Raw genomic sequence first — 19,829 nt, 5'->3', positions numbered from 1 at the left:
GTTGGCTATGAGCAGCGCCATTATGTGAGAAACACCATAGGTCTGCATTCCCTGTACGAAGTGCAATACTTGTGTGTAGTACCATCTTGTGTGGAACACCATGAGTCTTCGCTACTTTTGATTAGTACCCCAACATGACAAATACCATGGTTCTACTTTACTCATGACATGTACCATTCTGTGGGGCCTTAGACGTGGATTTTGCATCCCTTTAGACATCAAGCATCACTGTGCTTTATAAGTGGTCCCTTGGTCAGTAATACTATTTATGATCTTTTTTTGAGTCTGATCCACTGTTTTTTTTGTTTTTGTTTTTTGTTGGGTTTATGTCCATCCATCCATTCATTCTTCATGACATTTTTATTTTATTTTGGTCAGTGGATGAATTTGAACTTTTTGTTATTTCATTTCATACTATTAGGGGCCGATGACCTCGATGTTAGGCCCCTTTAAACAAGCATAATCATCATCATCTCTTGAATAAATAGTTAGCCTTATTTTATGCTCATATTGAGTTCTTTTCAAGACTGTGTCCACATTTTAAACAACTCGGGAATCTTATGTTCAATAGAAAGGGAGACAAGCTGCCATTCTCCCTCCTTCCCTCATAGCTGTTTTTCTTTCACATCCCTTGGCTCCTTATGATTGCAGTTTGATTTGTCGAGATTGTTCATGAGCATGCATGCATTTTCTCTTTAAATGCATTTTGCAAGTACATAATCTCAAAGTGCTTGGACCAGTCGCACATTCTTCTCATTGCAAGAAATTAGTTTCATTTCCTGTATCAAATCTCTTTTTACATTAAATCAATAAATACTTTTGTTTTAATGTACATTCTTCAGTCGGTCTGTATAGCATCAAGTATTCATAAATTTATTTGGCAACTAGCAGTTGCGAACGATTTTGCTCGCATGGATTTCGTAATTCGAAAAGTAACCGTTCCTTGGTACTGTACTAAGACATTATCTGAAAATCCTTGAAGTATAAAAACTCGCCGCAAAATTGAGTTTCATTTACCCCACAAACTCTTTGTAAACCACGTTTGTACTATTGCCTTTTGGGGTTAAGATGACCATGTGACATGTGAGAAACGGTCTTCTCAAGTCAAAAACAAAAAATTACATGTTTCATTATTATTAAAGGAGATTCCAAAAAACTATTTCCACGTCTGTAACAGCTTCAGCTTTTGAAATGTAAGTATCCCCATAAAAAGAATTTGACCCATTTATCAGTCCTTCTCCCACTCCCACCTAAGTGGATTTTTCGAAAACAAAAAAAGTTTAAAAGTTTATTTTTAACAGAGATTCCAAATACCAATTTTCATGTCTGTAACATCTTCAGTTTTTAAGATATGCAGTAAGTATCCTCATAAAAAATAGTTGAACTCTTCACTTTTCATCCCCCTTTAAGAGCCTTTTCTGGAAACAAAACATGTTTGTGTATTTTTAAAAGGCTTTCCAAATACCAAGTTTCATGTATGTAACATGTTAAGTTTTTGACATAATATACTGCAGTTATACTGGTAGTCATTTTAAAAATTCACTCACTTTTTCAATTCTTTTCAGCCCCTTAAGTGAATTACACAAAAATATATGCGTTTCTTCATTTTTAAGGGAGTTTCCAAATACCAGTCTTTATGTCTGTGGCACCTTCAGTTTTGAGATATAAGTATTCTCATAAAAAGAATTCAACTTCTTCACTTCTTTCCAATTCTCTCCCCCTTAAGTGGACTTTCTGGAAATATGCGTTTCTTTATTATTAAAGGAGAAAAATATTAACTTTCACGTCTGTAACATCTTTAGTTTTTAAGATACACGTATCCTCTTAAACAGAATTAAACTCCTTTACTTATTTCACCCCTGCAAGTCTTTTTCAAAAACAAAAAAGTTTATAAAGTAGATTCCAAAGACCAATTTTTACATCTGTAAACTTTAAAGTTTTTAAAATATAGATATACTCATTTAAATAATTCATCTTTTCACCCTCTTAGTGACAGGATATCTAAAAATCCTCCCTTAGTGAGCACCTACACTCTAATATAAATGTATTCCCCAAATTTCATTTCTTTATGTCGAGTAGTTTTGGCTGCAATGATGAATCACACTCAGGACATGATCTTTTATAGATTGATCATCTGTTGTATCAGTTTAGTCTTTATTCTGACAAGTGAACAAATCTAGGTGCACGCACATTGATCGTTACATTACAATGGGTGACAGGCAGACGCATTGCCCTCTACACTGTGCGGCCGGACTAGGCAGAACGTAGTTCAGTTTCCAGATCTGTGTAGGATTTTTCTTTAGAATGATGGTGTAGACTCAACAGGATCATTGGTCTTTATACTGAAGATCGTGGGTATAATAATTTGTTGGATGTAATTGCCCCAAAGAAAAGTTGATAGTCTTGACACCAGATTGCTGGTTTTCCATGAGCAAGGTCTATAATATAGCATGTGAAATGTAGAAAGTTATTCTAGACATAGCACTTCGGGTGGAAATTGGCATCAAGGGACATGAGATGGTCAATAAATGGATTTAAGTCATCCACCTCCATAATGTAACGGTTAGCTCTATTAGCTGCCATCCTTGAAGACCCAGGTTCAATTCCTGGTACTGTCACAAATTTAAGATTGGTAGGAGGGCTGGTATGTGGTTAAAATGGTACAGCTTACCTTCATTGGGGGTGTACCTGAAGAGCTGTGGCACTTTGGGACGAGGACATAAATTTACATATTTTTTTAACAATGTTAATACAAATGTAAAGTCATTTGGCTACTAATGGACTTGCTTGGAGAATGACTGGATGTTTAGTGGTCAGCATGACATATCCCACCACTTCTTACTAGAACTGGCCACTGTCTTTCTGGAAATGATAGTTTTTTTGGTTTGTAAAGGTGATTAAATCCTAGATCAAACTTCAAATAAGTATCAAATAGATGGGAAGTGCTAGTTATGAACCCATAGTCTCATGGACAGCAGCTTGTTGGAGAGACCAGACTATGAAGAAGAGTTGAATAAACAAGAAGTTCTTGTCTTGCCGTTCATGCATAATTTACCTCTCGTCGTTTATCATGTGAATCAGTCAGAATTTACCCAGTTGTCCTCCTTTTACCTTTGAAAAAATTGTCTATGTAGTGCTATATTATGTAATGTATCAAATTAATTTCATGCATTGGTTGTTAAAAAATTAAAAAAATACTGTAATGCATGATATCTTTTCAGTCCTAATAATAGTGTGTTATCTAGTGATATGGTTATGGAAATATGTACTGTGAGTTCAGCTCATCTGGTTACTGTTTCTCATACATAAATTCTCTTGACATCCAAGGCAAGAAACTCTTTCAGTTGTACTTAAAGTTAATTCTTAAGGACACTGGGTACTCTTATATGACAAAAAAATTAGGCCCCATAAAATTTTCCAGTGTTTTCTGTATCCAAATATATAGTTTGTTGGGGTTTTGACACCTGTAATACCTTTTTATTGGCCATTTAAAAATTCTGTATCATAAGCAACGCCCATGTCAAATGTCTCCACAGATAATCAGCCAGTTCATGAACTCTGCCCGAAGGGTAATGACTCATGGTATGATTACCAAAGAGTACTGGTATCATAAACATTCACTTCTTGAGGCAGTAATGCTTGTCATTAAACCAATTTACAGGGATCTGAGTGATGTAAAACTCCTAGCCAAATGCTTACATGGGGACACTCAGAATACCAATGAGAGTTTTAATCACTGTATTTGGGAGAGGATACCAAAAAATGTTCTTGTAGGACTAGGTACTCTAGAGATGGCTGTTTTTGATGCAGTAATCTGCTTCAGTGGTGATGCAACAGCTAGGATCAATGTCTTGAACTTGGGAATAAAATGTGGACCCAACATGCTAAATTCTCTTTAGTATTGACAAGATGCGTGTACAGGAAGCAGAAAAGTTCACTAAACTGATGACCAAGGAGGCCAGTAGCAGAAAAAGGAACCTGAAGAGGATAAGGGAAGAAGCAGAATCACAAACAGATGTAGATTATGCAGTTGGGATGTTCTTAAGTTAAGGTAGCTACGCAAAAATTATATGGTTATCATTGCCAGCTGTTTCCCGTAACCATACATTTTGAAATAATATTTTTCTTAGATTGTATTGTAATTCTAATGAAACAAAAAGGTTACTATACTGGTATTATCCATTATCAGGATGTGTCAATTTAGAGAGCATTTGGTTGAGAAACAGATATAATGGTTTCTGAATGAACCAAAGTAATTTTTTCTGATTTATTTTTCAAATTTGTATTTATTTTTGAGATTTCATAACCTCAGATACCATAATATGGCAATCATCATCCACATCAGCATAAACTGGCTTTTTACATGTTACAAGAATCTTATATAGCCTTATCATAAACCGAGAAAATGCTTGGTATAATGATGCCTGCTAATGTACATAATTCACATGTTCAGGAGTACCCAGTGTCCGTAACTTATTTTTTTGCAAGAAATTATACTCGGAACATACATTTCTGATTGTGCATCACTCAGAAAATGACTATTAGGTTGAAATGGCTAAAAGGCTTGGCTTACTTCCTTAATTTTAAAATGTTACATCAGTTTATAATTTAAAAACCTTCATGCTTGAAGTTAGATTGCAATGTATTTAGGAGAAATCAGGTATTGTTTCTTATGCCTCACTGCTATGTTCCACTTTCATAGCATTTATTACTCATGCTTGCCTTAAACTCTCTAATTATGCTTCAGTTTATAACATACTTGAATGCTAGTTCTTATTTTATCAAACATTAGCTGCACTACTTGTCACTGACAGGTTACTGACATTTCCTTGTTAGCGATGCTAGAGATTGATTGACTTAACAATAAAAATCAAAGTTCTTTAGTATTTGTTATAATAGTTCATATGATGAACATCTATAGGATGTAAAATAGTGCAAATATAATTTTCTACAACTTTTGTTATGTACAGATATTGGATAGAACTGATATTTGCAGAGATAATTGAACATTTGAAAAAAATGTAATACAATTGTACAGGTAACACGTAGGGACCCTCTTATAGGCAGCCCTGTCCAGGGAGTGGTGCCCCTGCCTATGCGAGTTCCAGAGCACAGGCAGGGTGTGTAACATCTGGCAAAGCGTCCCAGCTCACGGTAATGAGTGAAGATCTCAGCTGCAGAAAAAGCGGAGAATATGATTCAGTATGGTTCTGCTGGCAGAGGAGGCGACCCATTTCTCTGGGGGTAGTACAGATGGAACCCACTGCCTTGTGGGATGAGGAGGGATCTTGAAAGGCTAAGGGAGTAAACCCCGAAAGAAAATCCTCAATTACGTTAGGCCTAGCAAGCCAGTAAAAGAGCATATTTGTAGTTGCTTTTAAAACACATAAGAGCCTCGGAACGCATTTATAAACTAAATTCAGATGCCAGCACGAACAGACTTGTGTCAGGGATAATGGTTTATGGCCTGATGATAGACAGGGTCTTGCAAAAATCCCGGAGGAGACAACACTGATTGGGACCATCAACTTACTCAGTCTTGCAGGAAAATATGAAGAAATAATGATCATGGAAAGGAGGAAATTAATGATACTGTGGCCGAGTGAAACCAAATGGAGAGGGAAAGGAATGAAGAAATTAAGAAAACAGTATACACTGTATTGGCATGGAAATGACAGATGAGGAATGGTGTTGGTTTCATCATGAATAAAGATCTAGGAGTTGCTGACATTCAGTATGTTAGAGAATAATAAAGGTCACTGTGCATTTAGGGAAAGAAAATCTAACTTTGGTACAGGTGTATGCACCTCAAACTGGATGCTGTCAAGAGGATAAAAACCAGTTTCTTGATTATTTAGAAAAAGTTATTAGTAAAGAGAGAGTAATCATAGATCTGAATGCACAGATTGGGACATATAGAACACGATATGAGAACGTAATAGGGTCTCTTGGATATTGTGGAAGAAATATAGGTGAACAACTTGAGTTCTGTATGAGGAATGGGTTGGTGGTGAAAAATAGTTGGTTCAAGAAGAGACAGAGCTATAAGATAACACAATACAGTTGGGATGGACTACAAAAGACTGTAATTATGTCGTCTCAGATGAAGAAAGGAGCAGAATGGTAACAGATGTCAGAGTAATACCCAGCGAGAGTCTTGACAGTGGCCAGTCTATTAGTAGTGAAGCTGAGAAACTTCTATGTGCCAAAAGTACAGAACAGGAAAATGCCAAAAATCAAAGTAAGGGAACTCCAGAAAATGGATAAAAGAACTGGAGTATCAGAACTGGATAAAAACCCTGTTACCAAGAGATGAAAGGAAAAATGGAGAGGAAGAATGGAACGGACTAAGAGACACATTGGTTAAGGAAGCAACTGAAATTTGTGGAAAGAAAAGTATGAAAACAAGGGAGAAGGAAACACCATGGTGGAATGAAAGAGTGAGAGCAGTAATCGGGGAAAGAAATCTCTTGCGGAAAGAAACAGATCGGGAGAAAAATAAACCGGATCTTGCTAGAGAAGAGGCGAAGATCAGAAACCTCGAACAATTATAAAACAAGGAACTGGATGTTAAAAGAACAGTTACAGAAGAAAAGACCAAGGCATAGAATATATTCACTCAAACTGGAGGAAGACAGCAGAGGCAATAAGAAACTACTGTATAGTGTTATCAGAGGTTAAAGGGAAACCAATGAATACCGTAAAGGCACTTGAAGATGAAAATGAAAATCTGGTTAGGACAGAAAGTGAGATGAGAGAAGTCCTGAAGAACCATTTCGACCACCTACAGAATGGACCAGTTCAAGAACAAAATACAGAAGTGGAAATCCAAGCCTACAGTGAGGAACCTCCCATCACCTGGGCAGAAACTGAGACAGCCTTAAAATCTATGCGTAAAGGAAAATCTTCAGGTGCAGATGAAGTGAATGTGGATATGATTAAGGCAGCAGGCATCCCGTGTATACAATGGCTGCACAGAGTACTAAATGCCATATGGACAGACAACAAGATAAATGCAGATTGGAGCAAGGGCATTATAATTTCCCTGTTTAAGAAAGGCAGCAGACGGAAACCCACCAACTATAGAGGAATAACACTGCTGTCTCATGGTCTAAACATTCTAGAGAAGTTCATAGAAAGGAGATTGAGAACCATCATTGAACCACTGTTAGAGGAGCAATATGAATTCAGAAGTAACAGATCAACAATAGATCTAATTTTTAGCACCTGCATGCTGATGGAAAAGTATTGCGAGAAAGGCAAGAACCTGGTCACTGTATTCCTGGTTATAGAAAAGGCCTGTGATAGTATTATAAGATCTGGGAGTGCCTGAGGAAAAGAAATGTGCCTGAAGAACTGGTAAGGAAAATTCAGATGTACAAGGACTGCACTAGCTGTGTGCAAATTGGGTTAAGGTTGATCATCATGATTTGAGACCAAGAGTAAAGTTCAGCAAGGAAGTGCACTGTCCTCACTACTGTTCATCACAGTTATGGACAATATAATGAAGAACGTCAAGGAAAAGTTAGGCGAACTGAATGAAGTGGCCTTTGCTGATATCATGATTTGGGGTGAAACAAAAGAGGAAGAAGAGACCAGCCTCAACGTATGGAAATCCCAGTTCCAGGAATATAACCTCAACATCAGCAAGACAAAGACAGTGGTGATGGCAGTGAAATGATCTCCAGTGATAATTTGGCCAGAAAGGAAATTACAAACAGGGATCATAATTCTACCAACAAGTAAGAACACATTTATGGGATGACATGATTCCAAAACCAGCCAAACTGATGACGTTTAACAGCTATTTCATACCAATATTGACCTATGGTATTGAAGTGTACACCCTCACAAAGAGATTCATCAAGACTGCAAGCATCAGAGATGAAATTTCTTAGATCCACAACCCAGAGGACAAAGATGGACAAGTTAAGAAATGAGGTGAGGAAAGAAGCCAGAATAGACATCCCTATTAGACCGAATTGGCACATCCAGACTACGGTGGTACGAGCATGTGATGAGGATGGAACCTACAAGAACAGCCAGAATAAGTTTGGAGAGACAGGTGGAAGGTAAGACCCGCAGGAAGACCTAAAACCCAATGGACGTGATTAAGGTTGATCTAGTTACCAGGTGTTGGACAGTGGATGATGTTCTTCATGACAAGTTGTATATGGACAGGAAGAAGAGGAGGCTCATAAACAATACCCAGGAAACTGGAACTGGATGATGATGATGATAAATACAATTGTGATTACTTGTATCTGTTATTATTCCTCATACAGTAAAAGCATATGAAAGACAAAAAAGTATACTATATTTTGCACCACTTTTATTATTTGCAGTTTTTCAATGCTGTTATTAATGGAGAAATTTAACATTTGCTGCTTCAGCCTCCCTTAATGATATGCTATTGTATACAATGAATACTGTAAAACACCAATACCAGACACATTTCAAATTTGGCATGTGAATAACTGGCAACCTACTGGAGTGCCACTGCCATGCAAGCAAAGCTGAAGTTCTCAGGTTGTCACTGCTTGCCTGGTTTTTTTTTTCTTGCGTTGAAAAAAGTACTGGTACCACCAGATTAAAAATAGGCACATCAAAGGAAATACAGAATGAATTGAGTCTGTAACTGCCATAATTCAGGAGACAATCAAAGCAGAGTTAGATTCTTGTAATTTCATTGGTATTCAGGCAGATGAGACCTTAGATGTATCAAACAGATCTCAAGATAGTGTAATATTCCGGTTCTGCTCAAAACAGGGTCCCACAGAAAGATTCATAGACTTTTATGATGTTTCGATTGATAAGACTGCATTAGGCTTATCAGAATTAATTGTCGATATTCTGTGAAAGTGGGGAGTGATTGATAAAGTCGTATGTCAAACATATGACGGGCGCTCCACAATGGCAGGAAGGCATGGGGGTGTCCAGCATTACGTTAAGAAAGTTTATAATACCAATATAAATGATCCGTTATTGGACATTATAAATTTTCCAGCTAGCTCATTCTTGGTTGCCAGCGTTTCGCCCTCGTGTGCTAGGGCGGGCTCATCAGTTGGTACCTAGCACACCTACCAATACGCTGGCTAGTGCATACCGTGGAGGCCACTGCGTAGGCTAACTGGAGCCACCGGCAGTGCCAATGCACTAAGAGACTTTGTCTCATCACTAAAAATTGATGCCTGCTTGGCCATCAGATGATATAGATGTTGATTCCCATAGGGAATCTGAAATATTTGTCCTGAATGAGCAAATTTATAATACCAATATAAATGGTCCGTTATTGGACATTATAAATTTTCCAGCTAGCTCATTCTTGGTTGCCAGCGTTTCGCCCTCGTGTGCTAGGGCGGGCTCATCAGTTGGTACCTAGCACACCTACCAATACGCTGGCTAGTGCATACCGTGGAGGCCACTGCGTAGGCTAACTGGAGCCACCGGCAGTGCCAATGCACTAAGAGACTTTGTCTCATCACTAAAAATTGATGCCTGCTTGGCCATCAGATGATATAGATGTTGATTCCCATAGGGAATCTGAAATATTTGTCCTGAATGAGCAAATTTATAATACCAATATAAATGGTCCGTTATTGGACATTATAAATTTTCCAGCTAGCTCATTCTTGGTTGCCAGCGTTTCGCCCTCGTGTGCTAGGGCGGGCTCATCAGTTGGTACCTAGCACACCTACCAATACGCTGGCTAGTGCATACCGTGGAGGCCACTGCGTAGGCTAACTGGAGCCACCGGCAGTGCCAATGCACTAAGAGACTTTGTCTCATCACTAAAAATTGATGCCTGCTTGGCCATCAGATGATATAGATGTTGATTCCCATAGGGAATCTGAAATATTTGTCCTGAATGAGCAAATTTATAATGTCCAATAACGGACCATTTATATTGGTATTATAAATTTGCTCATTCAGGACAAATATTTCAGATTCCCTATGGGAATCAACATCTATATCATCTGATGGCCAAGCAGGCATCAATTTTTAGTGATGAGACAAAGTCTCTTAGTGCATTGGCACTGCCGGTGGCTCCAGTTAGCCTACGCAGTGGCCTCCACGGTATGCACTAGCCAGCGTATTGGTAGGTGTGCTAGGTACCAACTGATGAGCCCGCCCTAGCACACGAGGGCGAAACGCTGGCAACCAAGAATGAGCTAGCTGGAAAATTTATAATGTCCAATAACGGACCATTTATATTGGTATTATAAATTTGCTCATTCAGGACAAATATTTCAGATTCCCTATGGGAATCAACATCTATATCTTAAGAAAGTTTGCCGTAGGGCGATATTTCTATACTGTTATGCCCACAAGTTAAACCTCGTTCGTGTTCATTGCTCCAAAACTTTAAAATCAGTCAGGCTCTTCATTCATAATCTGACAGCGTTTCATTCATTCTTTAGTAGATACTCGAAAAGAGCTCATCTTCTGGAATCCAAAGGATTCATACTTCCACAAGCATGCGCTAGCCATTGGAACTTTCATTCGAGAGCAGTCCACACAATATGTTCACACTATGATGATCTAAGACAGGTTTTTGAAGACATTGCAGAGAATGATGAGGTTTGGGACTGTGGTTCGTACAATTCAGCTGTTAGGTTGCTTGCCTTACTCAAGAAGGCTCAATTCATTCATTTGCCCTGTCTCTAAAGAGAAATTTTTATTTATACAGACCATATCTTTGCTCTAGCACAACATAAAAGCACATCTGGTGTAATTTTGTGCAATACTGAAATTAGAAAAACCACTGGTATCCTCAAGAACATGCGATCAGAAAATACAGTATCCTCTTGCGTTGTAAAATGTTGCAAAATAAATAAGATAAATGTAGATGACAAGACATTGCAAACGCTTAAAATGTTATCATGTGCTTGACACGTTAATTATGCAAATGGAAATACGGTTTGGCGATTTTGAAAGCATCCAGTTTGTTGAGTTGTTGGATCCAACTCAGTTCATAGTTTACGAAGAGAACTTTCCTGCTATTAAACTGAAGTCTTATGAACATTTACCCCTTTTTTAATAGGGAAAGATTGGAAAATGAATTGATTAACATTTATTCCAGTATAGAAAAACATTTGCCCCCTCAAAAACTTTTGCATTATATTGTCCTCAATAACCTCGAACAAGTGTATGTTGAAGTGTCAAAATTGATTCGTTTAGTAGATACTCTATTTCCTGTGACAACGGATTCCTCTGAAAGGAGTACGAGCACTCTGAAAAGGATAAGGATAAAAATATACTTGCATAATTCAATGAACAATGAATGATTCAGCAGTCTTCATACCATTTATATCGAGAAAATGCTTGTGAAGGAATTGAGTGATCAAGTATTGAAGGACCGTGTGACTGACCATTTTGCAAACAAGAAAACTCTACGTTTGGAACTACTCTACAAAATACTTTAAGGTGAGATTTCCTGCCCACCTATTAACTAATAGCTTCGCCACTGCCATTGACCATCTTTGTGACTTGCATGCAAATTATAGCAATCTCAATAATGCTCAGCATTAGTCAGCTGGTTATAATCGGCCTACGTATTTAGTCCACCAGTAACGGCTTCATGTTTAAGTTGTGACAATAACACCAGTGCACAGTCCTCAGTCCATCAAATATTTATGTAGTCTCTTAAGATATTTAATATATGTGCTGAAATTTATCTGACCAACAAAAGTTAGTCTGACAGTGAAATACCTCTACCAGTTTATGTAGAATGCACAGATTTGCAAGAATTCCTTCCAGTTATGGTTAATTTTGTAAATTGTAGAAGTTACTTATTGATATTAAGAAATATAAATGTGGACATTTGCAGAAAACTGAAATAATTTGGTTCTTGGCAGGAAGATAGGTAGGACATTATTATTTCTTCTGAAATGTGTAATCCCATCCTAGGGACTTGTTTTTTTTGTGTGGTGAGGAGTTTGTCCATCTGGATTACTGTGCCAGCTTCATCCCATGCTAAATTTCGATTGACTTTCAAGATTCTCTTGAAGTTGATTGAGTTAACTTGTGCTTTGTCCAGAGGCTTTACGCATTATGAGAAGTCAGTCATGGTGCTTCTATTTTTTGTATTGCTTCCACTTGTTGTGCCAGGCTTTCTTGCTCAACTTGTTTTGGTCAACTCTTGTTCCTTTATAACCCCAGCAATAATGGATTAGTGAAACCTCTTAGTCCTTTATTTTTTCCACTGGTCTTAGCATTTTATTTTTATTTAATTTCAATTAATCTATTGATCACCTCTGACCTGCCTTTAGGGTATCATCCAGGTGGCAAGATTCTGTATCAATTTTGTATACCTAGTCTTTTCTTCAATGATTTCAAAGAATTTGGAAATTTATACAAAGGATATGCATTCACAGAAAAAGCTTTTTGTAGATGGTGATATACTGTATAGAGGAACAGATAAGTTACAAGATGATGAGCAACTGCAAAAAGACCTTGACAGTATTGCAAGATGGACAGCAGACAATGGTATGATGGAAAATGGGGTGAAAAGTTAGGCTGTAAGTTTTACCAAAAGGAAGAGTCTGTTTTCTTATTGTATTGATGGGGAGGAAGTATCTCATGGGGAACACACTACCTGGGTGTTAATATGAGAGATGATCTTCATTGGGATAATTGCATTAATGATGTAAATAAGGGTTAGATCTCTTGATATGGTTGAGGGTTTTTATGGGTTGTTGTAAGGATGTAAAAGAGAAGGCATGTCACTGGTAAGATCCTAGTTGGATTGAAGTTCCAGTGTATGGAACCTTTGCCAGGATTACTTGATTTGAGAATTGGAAAAGATCCAGAGAAAATCAGCAAGATTTATTCTCGGTGACAGTATTTGGGAGATAATGGGTTTGATCCCCACTGTTGGCAGCCTGGAAGATGGTTTTCTGTGATTTCCCATTTTCACACCAGGCAGTTGGTGAGTCTGTCTCTCAATTAAGGTGACAGCTGCTTACTTCCCATTCCTAGCCCTTTCTGTTCTCAGCATCGCCAGCATTGCAACGTAAATCAACAAAGAGTAGTGTTATGAAAATGTTGCAGAATTTGTGCTGGGAAGACTGGGAATGAGGAGATGGGCTGCTTGACTAAGTGGTACATTTCAAGCCGTCAGGGGAGAGAAGACATGGAACGATATTACTAGACAAATAAGCTTGAATAGAGTTTTTGAAAGTCGGAAGTATCATATGAAGGTAAAATTGTAGTTAGAGGACAAATTGAGGCCAGTATTTGTTAATAGCAACAGGAATTAGGGATTGGAGTATAATTTACCCAGGGAGATGTTAGATTTCCAGCTTCCTTGAAATAATTTAAGAAAGGACTAGGTAAACAATTTATGGGGTATGTGCCACCTGGACAACAGCCCTAAATGCAGGTCAGAGGTGGCTGAAAGGTGAAAAAATTTAAGAATCTTTAAAGGTACATACCTCTCTTCAAGCCTCAACAATTGCTTTTAAGCCATCCCGTAGGCTGTTTAAATTTTGATTTACAATTTTCCACAAATTACCATATGGTACAGCTTAATTGTCCTAATTTTACAACCTTTCTTTCTATCACATTTATTTTTAACCAGTTAACATTTGATAACTGAGGTCACCCGCTATGATCACGTTCCTATCTGCATAGTTTCCCTCATAACTGATGATTTTAACAAATAACTTTACCTATGTGCACCTAGTCTGGTATACTGCTCAAAGAAATGCGTAGGTAATTTTTGCAATCTTAAATGTTTTCTTGGTTGTAGGGTGCAATTAGTGCTTATGTCTAATCATAAAGTACCTTATTCAAATTCCATACTAAGTACTGTGCCATTTTAGCTTTCCTGCTTATTTCACCATCCTTTCCACTTCATTGGGTATAATGGAAATTAGTCTTGTTTCCACCAGATTCAAAGAATATATCAATCCCACCAAGAAGCTAGATGCAAGAATTTAATCTACAGCTAAGCATTCCTCCGACACAGATTGCAAAATTTTGATCTATAGGCTATAAACACCCGAACAACATCAATTTAGAGGAAGATAACAAAATCAGCAATTCTTGGATGCTTTTCATTATACACAAATTACCCATATCGGGTCAGACTATGAAAATAAAGGACCCCTCGCAAGTTAATGAACAGCAACGGCAATCGCTCATCAGACTGCCAGGTAAGTGATTTGCAAGGTACATAAAACACTGTCCAACCAGGTAAAAAAAACACTTAATGGAAATTTGACAGTGAGAGCTTCATCTCGGACAGGAATAGCGAAATTAATAACTTGAATGTCTGAATTATTTAATTTCAACTAGTGTGTTGGTGGGAGTTTGTCTTCTTCAGCTGACTTTCTTGCAAAAAATCTTCACCTTCCCATTCTTGTATGGGGTTGATATAGTGATAATTCAGGAAAATAATTGTTTTGCATGCAATAAAATGCATGGTTTCAATTTGGGTTTCAGAAAGATTTAAACATTTAAAAATTCCAGGCAGCTTTTGTTTCAGTGACACTTATGAGAAGGAAAAAAAAACTTGACTATACGGTATTGAAACTTTGCATGTTTAAATGAATTAAAATTTTTGTGATTTATGCTTCAGTGATGTGTGTATGAAACTGATCTTGCAATTTGCAGCGGTCACAAATCTCCTTATGGGAAAACAATCCACTCTGTTATTACCACTGTATCAAGAAAGATAAGAACAGAATTGGGGCAATATTCAAACAAGAATTTATTGCATATACTTAGTAAGACATGAGAAACTATTTATCAGGCAGAGTTTGAGGAGTCCAGTGGGAATTATTATTGGTGTGGAGTATTCTCTAAAGATTTTAGTGGTTGGCAAGATGGTTAAAGATGCCATGATAGTGTAGTTAGGTCTACGATAGAATATATTCAGGCTATCATTGTAATATTTGACTGTGTTTAACACTTTTTCTTTGTAGAGAGAATTATGTAGGAACTTCAGTGTAATTGATAAACTCTATAGGTGTTGTTGAGTCGGTCTCATACTGACTGAAGTGTTCTGTGTCATTCTGAACGTAAGACATTTATTGACTGAATATTTGTTCTACGTAGGCAACTCCAGTGTCCAGCCGATTACACATTCGCACTCGGCGCCAGGTTCCACGACTGGGGCTTATGCTGGTGGGATGGGGGGGGAACAATGGTTCCACAGTGACAGCAGCCCTCATTGCCAACAAACACCGGATGTCTTGGAACACCAAGGAGGGAAAACTGACTGCAAATTGGTAAACCTTAATGACTAATGCTGCCAACTTTTTGTATTTTATCATTTTGTTGTCAACATGTATTGTTCTTTTGCAGGTATGGTTCCATTACGCAAGCATCAACTGTTCGTCTTGGCACAAGCCCACTAGGTGAAGATGTATATGTACCGATGTCAAAACTTCTTCCTATGGTGAATCCAGATGACATTGTAGTGGGTGGTTGGGACATTTCCTCAACCAATTTGGCTGATGCAATGGTTCGAGCTCGGGTTCTTGACTATAATCTTCAACAGGAAGTTTACTCTTATATGAAAGACATGAAGCCTCTTCCTTCTATTTACTGCCCAGACTACATTGCTGCAAATCAGGTATTAAGTTCTCAATGAAAGTAGTCTAAAAATATTTACAGTGTAAATGAAGATAAATGACACTACTTTGAATAGTATGCATTAAAATATTATAACCCTCCAGTGAATGTGCCTTTCAATGTCTCGTGAGGGGTTTGCTGCACTTTTATACCAGTACCATGAATGTAATGTAATTCCTATTTTTTGATGATAAAGGAGGTAATATGGAATAAAAGCAACTTATAATAGCATTACTGATATTCTGGATGTGAAAAAAAAAAAAAAAAAAAAAAAGCTACAAACAAGCTTATAAAAGATATAATTACTTACCTTCCAAGCAAATTTACCAGAAATTGGAAAGAACTTGCAACAGTGTTCTTAATATATTAAAGGAATAAGTTGCAAACACATGTAATTTAGTCACAAGAGGTCTGCCAATTCTATATGCAGAATGATTACCATTTCCTGGTTGCAAATGGTTTCCAAACCTCTGGCACAATTCCAATTCAGTTTGCCCTGATGTTCTTATGTTGCCTGTAAATGTGACATATTCCAGGTTTTGGTGCTTCTTAAACTTTTCTTCTTTATATTTTTAAATATACTTTAATCTCATTTGGGAGGTTGGGGTTAGCTTGGACTGTTGTTCTGCATGGTGCATTCGTAATGCTATGTGAAAATGATGCCTGCTTCGATACCTGAAATATCAATGATTGAACAGATAGCGAGACAAGTTTCACTTGGGTCACTGCCGTGTTACAGTAAATGTGATGAAAATCACATACCAGAAATCACTAACAAGAACTACCATTAATACTTGACAGACTATAGAAACATCTAGTGGTGTGAATGCCATGGCACGCCCACCAGAGGATTAAATATAAATCAAGCAATCAATCAATTGCCACTCATCTGCATTTAGGGCTCACACCCAGGTGGCAAATTCTCTATATTGTTTCTGTAGTCCTTTGTGACTTCAAAGAAGTTGTAATTTTATGGAATGGGAAATATATGCATACAGTATGTTAAGTTAAAGTATTGTAAACATTCATAAGGTACATAATATAAGATGTTCACGGATATGATTTTTAAAAAGTTTCATGACCACCGCCTGTCCTTCCCATTTTACACACCGGACCCTCTTGAGTAAATAAAAGGGCCCTTTGTGGAACACAGTAGTGGTTATATACACAAGAAGGGTCCCACTGTAAATAAGCACAGGCAGCATTGTAGTGGAGCCAGGAGCGGGCGAGGAAGGTGGCTTCTCCGTGCTATTTAATAAAATAAAAAAAAGATTCCTGCCAAGGAATTCAAACAAATTAGGGATGAAAGATTATTGGTTGTAATACAGGATACATTGTTTTAACGGATTGATCATATATGAAATTTGAAGTGTATTACACCTCACTGGAACCCTGTACACATTTGATATAAAATTGTTTTCAAAGAACATTATACTATTGCATTCACAGGTAAGAAAGTGCATTATGAATTATTACATCTATGTTGGGGTCAACTACAAGTGTGAATCATCTTGCAAATATACAGGTGCTGCTAAAGCTTAATACGGTATTGTTTTTAAATATTCATGCTCAATTTTATAATTGAGCATATGTTGTAGATCTATTAATTAATGTCTATAAATTTTTAAAAATGTTCAGTTTTATCCCTTTTGTATGTGTGTAAAATGGTGAGAGAATTCTGTATATTTGATACATAATGTTTGCAAATGTTGATTTTTTAAAAAATATTCCCCCCCCCCCCCATGTGTAGCTGAAGTGCCACCAGGTGTTCTTGAAATCGGATGTTGAATTATCTTCCAATGTAAAAACATTAGGTTTCAGGCATTTACTCTATAAAACCAGCATTTCGTCTTAGGCCTGATACTAGACTCGTCAGAGTGGGATGTGTCGGTCTCTACCGACTGGCGCTGGGATGTATACATAACCACAATTCTCAACATCGTCATCAGGGCGCACATAGATCCAGACTAGCTGGGATTCAAGTCTGTCAACCTTGAGTGCTATTTCTTTATTAGTTTTTAACTAATGACTGCATTGCTGTAGTAAGTTCGTGGAAATATTGCTTACAAAATCAAACTGGTCAGGATACGTCCTGTATGACTGAAGTGTGGTTTAGGAAAGAATGTCCTTAGATCTCAGGTTTCATACACCCCTGTAGGTGGGGTACACAAACAAAGAATGCACCCACGGTATCCCCTGCCTGTCGTAAGGCGCCACCAAGGGATGATTGTATTAGAACCATGAAACTACTTAGGATTAGTACCATCACAGGGAACACCATGGGTTGCCTTCACTTGAGAGTAGTAGGCCTACCACTATGTTAAGTACACAACAGGTTTGAGATTAGTAGAACAGAGGGTGAATCAGCATGGGTTTTCCACTCCCAGTGATTAGTACCACAAGGAGACACCATGGGTCTACATTGCTTGTGGTTAGTGCCATTGTGTGAGAAACACCAGAAGTCTTGAGTTACCTGTGCCACGTACAATACTTGTGAGTAGTACCATAATGTGTGGAACACCATGAGTCTATGCTACTTTTGATTTGTACCGCAGCATGACAAATACCATGGTTCAACTTTACTAGTGATAAGCACCATTATGAGGGGCCGTTGACCTAGATTTTGGACCCCTTCTGACAAGCATCTTCGATTCAGTATTGTGCTTTAGAAGCAGTCCCTTGGTCAGTAATACTATGATTTATGATAGTTTCTGGGAAGGTGCGGCATTTTACAAAAGAAAATATTTATAAAATCCTCCTATCAATACAAGTCAAGTCATCTGTTAGATGAAGCAAAGTCTATACATGTTTCAGCCTAATCTCAAGGCCATCTTCAGTAGTAAAACAATGATTACATAATATACAAACAAATTAAAAATTGTAATGATGTGAAGTGACAGTGATCATGATTAGCGAGTTAAAAACACATTGAGGTACAAAGTCCTCTCGTCTAATAGATCTTGCTGACTGTTAAATAAAAACACTATGCTGAGGAGTGTAGTGAGACCGTCAATACTACAAATAAAACGTGTATAACATCTGTAATGAGAAAAAAAGGAATATATGAGTGGATGAAGAAAAAGTTAAAATGATGTACAAAAAGAAAACTCATATGACTTACTTGTAACTAAAAGTTGTCGTCTCGAATGGAGATGACCTCGTCGGTCTCAAGTCACATTGACATCTAAGCCTGTGTGTGGCTTACTGTGTATCTGTGTCGATGTGGTTGGGAGGGGTAATGGAGGGGGGGGGGGGGCAGGGAGGGAGGGACGTTGTGATTTGCGGAAGGAGGGTGTTGATGGAAGGGCGGGTCTTGTTCTAGAATGTCGGTAGTGAAACTCTTTTTTATTAATGAACTGTTCTCAGATGAGCGGGACGAAGGTTTCCAATAAAATATTTTTCTTTTAGTTGATTTCATTTAAGTTATAGACGGGATTGTTATATTGGTCGATATCTATATATATATATTCTCTAGTATATTAAGTAAGGGACCTTTCTGTTCGTAATGCAGGATCTTTAAGTCTTGATCAATTGTTGTGTATTTGATTTTTCTCTCTACAATGTTCGCTCATGGCTGAGTAGCGATTATACTTTAGGGCATTAAGATGTTCGGAGCATCTTACATTGAAACTGCGGCCTGTTTGCCCAATATACGTTGAAAGACATGATTGGCATTTTAATTTGTATATTCCAGAGTTAGAAAATTTTTGCTGTTGACAGTATGAGAATTAAAAAACATTTTTGTATTGGTGTGAACGGTCTTGAAAGCTACTTTTAACTTGTGCTTTTTAAAGATGTTTGAAATAGGATATATTATTATTATTATTATTATTATTATTATTATTATTAAAGGTAAATGTGGTGAACTTCTCTTTATGGGAAGATTGTTTTTCTAAGGTGGTCTTGGATTTATTTCTAAATTTATTGAAAATTTTATTCACGAAAGCTTTACTGAAACCATTGCCTTCGGCTATTGCATAAATGGTGTTGATTTCCTTTCTAAAATTCTTACGGGATAAGGGAACATTAAGAGCTCTGAAAATCATACTATTGTAAGCTGTCTTCTTCTGTGTCCCTGGGTGTAGAGAAGTTTGGTGGATTGTGTTTATTGTGTGAGTGGGCTTCCTGTAAATATTAAAAGAAATGGTTTTATTCTGATTGCGAGTAATAGTTAAATCGAGATAATTAAGGGAATTGTTGTTCTCGGATTCTATCGTAAACTTTATGTGTGGATCCAGGTTATTAAG

The 19,829-nt window shown here is 37.4% G+C and overlaps 1 protein-coding gene across 4 annotated transcripts in view; it reads left to right on the top strand.

Moving 5' to 3' along the window:
* The window catches only part of Inos (Inositol-3-phosphate synthase), a 91,015-nt gene that overhangs the window by 41,111 nt on the left and 30,075 nt on the right, over nt 1–19,829 (top strand). For all 4 annotated transcript variants that reach the window (XM_067136367.2, XM_067136369.2, XM_067136366.2 and 1 more), the window contains exons 3-4: nt 15,064–15,236; nt 15,313–15,583. In XM_067136367.2, coding sequence (XP_066992468.2) covers nt 15,064–15,236; nt 15,313–15,583 — 444 coding nt within the window. The remainder of the gene's footprint in view (nt 1–15,063; nt 15,237–15,312; nt 15,584–19,829) is intronic.

The sequence above is a fragment of the Anabrus simplex genome, chromosome 1 (assembly GCF_040414725.1).
Source record: "Anabrus simplex isolate iqAnaSimp1 chromosome 1, ASM4041472v1, whole genome shotgun sequence".
NCBI classification, from domain to species: Eukaryota; Metazoa; Arthropoda; class Insecta; order Orthoptera; family Tettigoniidae; genus Anabrus; species Anabrus simplex.
This window is presented reverse-complemented; position numbering and strand designations above follow the sequence as displayed.